This window comes from Austrofundulus limnaeus, unplaced genomic scaffold (genome assembly GCF_001266775.1).
Source record: "Austrofundulus limnaeus strain Quisiro unplaced genomic scaffold, Austrofundulus_limnaeus-1.0 Scaffold0, whole genome shotgun sequence".
NCBI classification, from domain to species: Eukaryota; Metazoa; Chordata; class Actinopteri; order Cyprinodontiformes; family Rivulidae; genus Austrofundulus; species Austrofundulus limnaeus.
Window position 1 is genome coordinate 3,167,031 of NW_013952402.1, and position 4,281 is coordinate 3,171,311.

The 4,281-nt window shown below is 38.1% G+C and overlaps 2 protein-coding genes across 4 annotated transcripts in view; both read left to right on the forward strand.

The window, feature by feature from the left end:
• Positions 1–1,372, forward strand: part of LOC106521929 (peroxisomal N(1)-acetyl-spermine/spermidine oxidase) — a 5,418-nt gene extending 4,046 nt beyond the window's left edge. Inside the window, exons 9-10 of one of the 2 annotated variants that reach the window (XM_014014741.1) lie at positions 146–300; positions 647–1,372. In XM_014014741.1, coding sequence (XP_013870195.1) covers positions 146–300; positions 647–799 — 308 coding nt within the window. In that variant the 3' untranslated portion in view covers positions 800–1,372. The remainder of the gene's footprint in view (positions 1–145; positions 301–646) is intronic. The other variant, XM_014014826.1, reaches the window with a different exon arrangement.
• A 439-nt stretch (positions 1,373–1,811) lies between these two features.
• mtg1 (mitochondrial ribosome-associated GTPase 1) lies at positions 1,812–4,275 on the forward strand (the record flags this gene model as incomplete). Of its 2 annotated transcripts, XM_014015665.1 has the most annotated exon segments (12): positions 1,812–1,894; positions 1,991–2,034; positions 2,139–2,203; positions 2,678–2,782; positions 2,880–2,966; positions 3,069–3,125; positions 3,240–3,330; positions 3,418–3,479; positions 3,562–3,658; positions 3,782–3,863; positions 3,955–4,067; positions 4,172–4,275. In XM_014015665.1, coding segments are annotated over 11 exon segments (867 nt in total). In that variant the 5' UTR covers positions 1,812–1,894; positions 1,991–2,024.
• Positions 4,276–4,281: the final 6 nt, after the last annotated feature.

A 4,281-nucleotide genomic window follows, 5' to 3' on the forward strand; every position in this document is an offset into this window, starting at 1 on the left:
GAGGCATAGGTGCAGAACAGATTTCCTGTTTGTTCTTACTTTGCTCTTTGTGACTGCCTTGCCTTCATGTTACTGTCTGAAGTTGCGTCATAACTGTTTCTGTTTTATTTGGAATGACTTCTGCGGACTGACCACGTGTGTTTAGGGAACCCCACCATCACTCCACGGAGAATCTTGCGCTCTCAGTGGTTTCACGACCCTTGGACATGTGGATCCTACAGCCACCTTGCAACGGGCTGCTCAGAGCAGGACCTGGACAATATGATGGAGCCCCTGCCTACCAGGAGATCAAACGCACAAGTACATTCATATTAATACTCTCACACACCCACTCACACACACACACACACACACACACACACACACACACCCTCTGACATACAGTCAGAATGAAATCTAAGCCCTAACTCTTATTTTTTATTTATTTGCAACTATTGTTTAGTTTTTGAATTAGTTATTCTTAAATAATGACATCAAGTGCTTTTTTTGTACTTTCCCTACACTCGTTTTCAGACCTGGGACCCACATGATGRTTTATTATGTCCTAATATTTAAAATCTCTCAAATAAAATAGTGTAGGCTTACATTTTTCTGTGACGATTACTAGATTTTTACAATCGTTTTTAAACCTTCTGGCTTTCCTCAGCCGCTGCAGGTGTTGTTTGCTGGGGAGGCGACTCATTCCTGCTACTTCTCGACRGTCCACGGAGCTCTTCTCACGGGGTGGAGGGAAGCCGACAGACTCATTTCTCACTATTCCTCGCTTCAACCGTCCGAGCTGTCCAAGTCAAAGCTTTGAAAGAAACATCTCCGTGGCACTAAAGGATCGTCTAATTTTGTTGTGATACAAAACTTTAATTTATGTTTAATACAAGACTAACAAWTTATAGCGTTCCTTTAAGAAACTGACATTGATTCAAATAAATGACCTAAGCTGCAACTCATGAACCGTGACATTGTTGTTTTGAATTTTGTTGCAGTAAAATACAAGGACATTAGAAGACACTCATACTCTTTCATTGTGCTTTGTACAATGACAATAAAGGCCTATCTAATCTAATCTGATCTAATCTAATCTAATCTACTGTCAATGCATTTTAAGCAACTGCATTAAGAACAATCTTACACATGCACTGCAGTTGTACAAGTCAAGTTGTATTTTTTAAACACAAGTGCAATTCTGACTAAATTGCATAACATCTGAGAAAATAATGTAATTTTTAAATACTAAAAATATTTTAAACAGTTTGCAGATTTCCTCTTTAGCACTCTAAATTGTGTTCTTGAACTGACTGAAATATCTGTAAATGAGTTTTACACATTCTGTATAATATTGTGTGGATAATTAAATAAAACAATCACCTGAAGTGTGTTTGGCCTCAAAACTTGTATGAATACATTATTTATCAGGCCATCCAGAAAATAGAAAACAGTAACTCCTAAAGCAAAATTTATACATTAATCATGTTTACATTTTTAAGACAATTTTAAAAATATATAGATATTTTTTTAATAATGCCAGGAAAAGTTAAAATGTGTCTTTTATAAAGGCAGTACCAAATCCTTATGAAAAATTTATACATTAATCATGTTTACATTTTTAAGACAATTTTAAAAATATATAGATATATTTTTAATAATGCCAGGAAAAGTTAAAATGTGTCTTTTATAAAGGCAGTACCAAATCCTTATGATTCATGTAGTTAAACGTTTAGCCAGCAGAGGGCGCAGTGGCGCCATTTAATAGACAAAGCTCCACTTATAGCATGAATGAAGAAGTCAACTGACCTGTAGCGGAACGAAATCGTTCAACAACGCAATCAAGTCGGAATGTAAACGGTGTAACACACCTGAAGTACTTTCGTCGCTTTTTTTTTTTTTAAATAAATAACAGGTAGGGGTTATATATATGTAAACTAGCCGTAGCCATGAGACTATATCAAGTGCTCCGTAATAATGTCGACAAATTCAGGACTGTTTTTGACTTTAGTGGACGGGAAGTGGCTCACTGGTTCCCCGGACACATGGCTAAAGGTGACACATTTACACATTTCATTCAGCTCCAGAACATGTAGTCTACTGCGTGTGTTTGCTTTTCTACACTCGCGGCTTTCTGGTAATCGTGTTTGTGTTTGCAGGACTCAAGCAGATGAACGCCAGCATCAAGAATGTCGACTGTGTCATAGAAGTTCACGATGCCAGAATATCCTTTAAGTGTCACTCTTACTCTGAATTAACTTTATTTTTCGAAAGATATAATTTAATTGGGATTGTGAGAAGAGTCTGCTTTGTCATGGGTCACTGCAGAAGATCATCTACCGCTACCTCAAATCATAACACCATCCGTCACACCAACATGTTTTTTTTTTCTTTTTACAAAGACACATTCACTTATTTTGTTCGATCAGCACATTATTTTCTTTTAATCTTACAGATTTAGCAGACCAATGCACACAAACAGTACAGTTACAAGAGACCAGGACAGCAACCTTCTAAATATTTGATAAGTACTAAGAGTTACCGCTGCATTTATTTTGTTTATTTTAACATTAATGTCCTWAAAGGAGTTACCACCTTGCAAGTCAGCATTTCTTTTATGACATTATAGTGTCTTTTTAAAATATKTTTTTAAAGGCCCTAACAGGTTCTGATTGTTGCTTTTCTTAACATTTAGCAAATCCCTTCATCTGGGAGAAACCCTATATTTCAGCGCACACTGAACGCGAGGCCACATCTGCTTGTTCTGAACAAGATGGACCTTGCCGATCTGTCCAACAAGCAGGTCAGAATGTTACCTGCTGCATTCAACAATCACAGATTAACAGCATGGGAAAAGTTATACTAWAATGTTTTTTTTTTATTATTATTTCAAACTGCAGAGAATCTTAAAGAAAATGGAAGAAGACGGGGTGAGGAACGTTCTCTTCACAGACTGTTTAAAGCAGGTTGACAGCAACGTCAAAAAGGTGACGGTCCTCTCCAGTATAATCTTTACATTTGACCGGCTGAAATCAAAGCAAAATTCTTACCATAAACATGAGATGGTTTGCTTTTTTTTTTCTCTGCAGTTGGTGCCCATGGTGCAGGAAATAATTAAGGACAATCCTCGTTTTAACAGAGAAGAGGTGTCCTTGTGTGTTTCACATTTTACACCAATCAGTGCACTCTGTCAACGTAAAATCTGTAAACGTGTGTGTTCGGCCTGAATCCTGCTTTGATTTGAACGGTTTATCTTTCAGAACAGAGATATTTCCCTGATGGTGATTGGAGTGCCCAACGTGGGGAAGTCATCTCTTATTAACTCATTGAGGAGAACAAATTTAAAAAAAGGTATTCTGGTGGGGGTGGAGAAATGTTTGCATGTTGTGACATGTGTCCACAAATATAAAAGTTGTGTTTRTTTAACGCACGTTTCAGGCCGTGCGTCTCAAGTCGGTGGAGAGCCGGGCGTAACCAGATCTGTCCTGACTAAGATTCAGGTGTGTGTAGAAACTGGTTTCGACAGCTTGATGTGTACACGTGTTAAACTCGTGCAGTATTTGTGTGTGCGTTTGTTCTCAGGTGTGTGCGAGGCCCTTGATGTACCTGCTGGACACGCCGGGAGTTTTGCCTCCGAGGATTGAGAGTTTAGAAACTGGCATGAAGCTCGCTTTGTGCGGTGAGCAGAACAGGGTTTTTAAATAGATTTATTACTTTCATTTAGGGGAAAAAAAATGCTACTGCTTTATAATTGAGTGGAACTTCTATTGCATTGTTTCTTCTATTTTAATCTATAATCCAGGAACTATACGGGATCATTTAGTGGGTGAAGACGTCATCGCTGACTACCTGCTCTATACTTTGAACAGACTTGGCATGTTCAGGTGTGGATATCTTTGTTTTATTGACATTTTTTTTATATTTTTTTACATTCTTGTTGCTGTGATTCCTCACTGTACGGCTGTTTATGTGCAGCTATGTGGAGAGATACGACCTGCAAGAGCCGAGCGATAACATACAGCATGTCCTCAAACGCATCTCTGTAAAACTTGGAAAGACTCAGAGGGTCAAAGCCTTCACTGGAGTGGGTAAGAAAAAAAACACCAGCCACATGTTGTCAAGTTATCCTTCTTATGTCACTTACTGCCTAAATTCACATTATTAAAACGTGTTTGTTCTTTGTCTCGTTCAGGAAATATCCCAGTCGTCATCCCAAATTACACGGAAGCAGCTTATGATTTTATCAGAGCGTTCAGGAGGGGAGAGCTGGGACAAGTAATGCTGGACTGATATATATATATA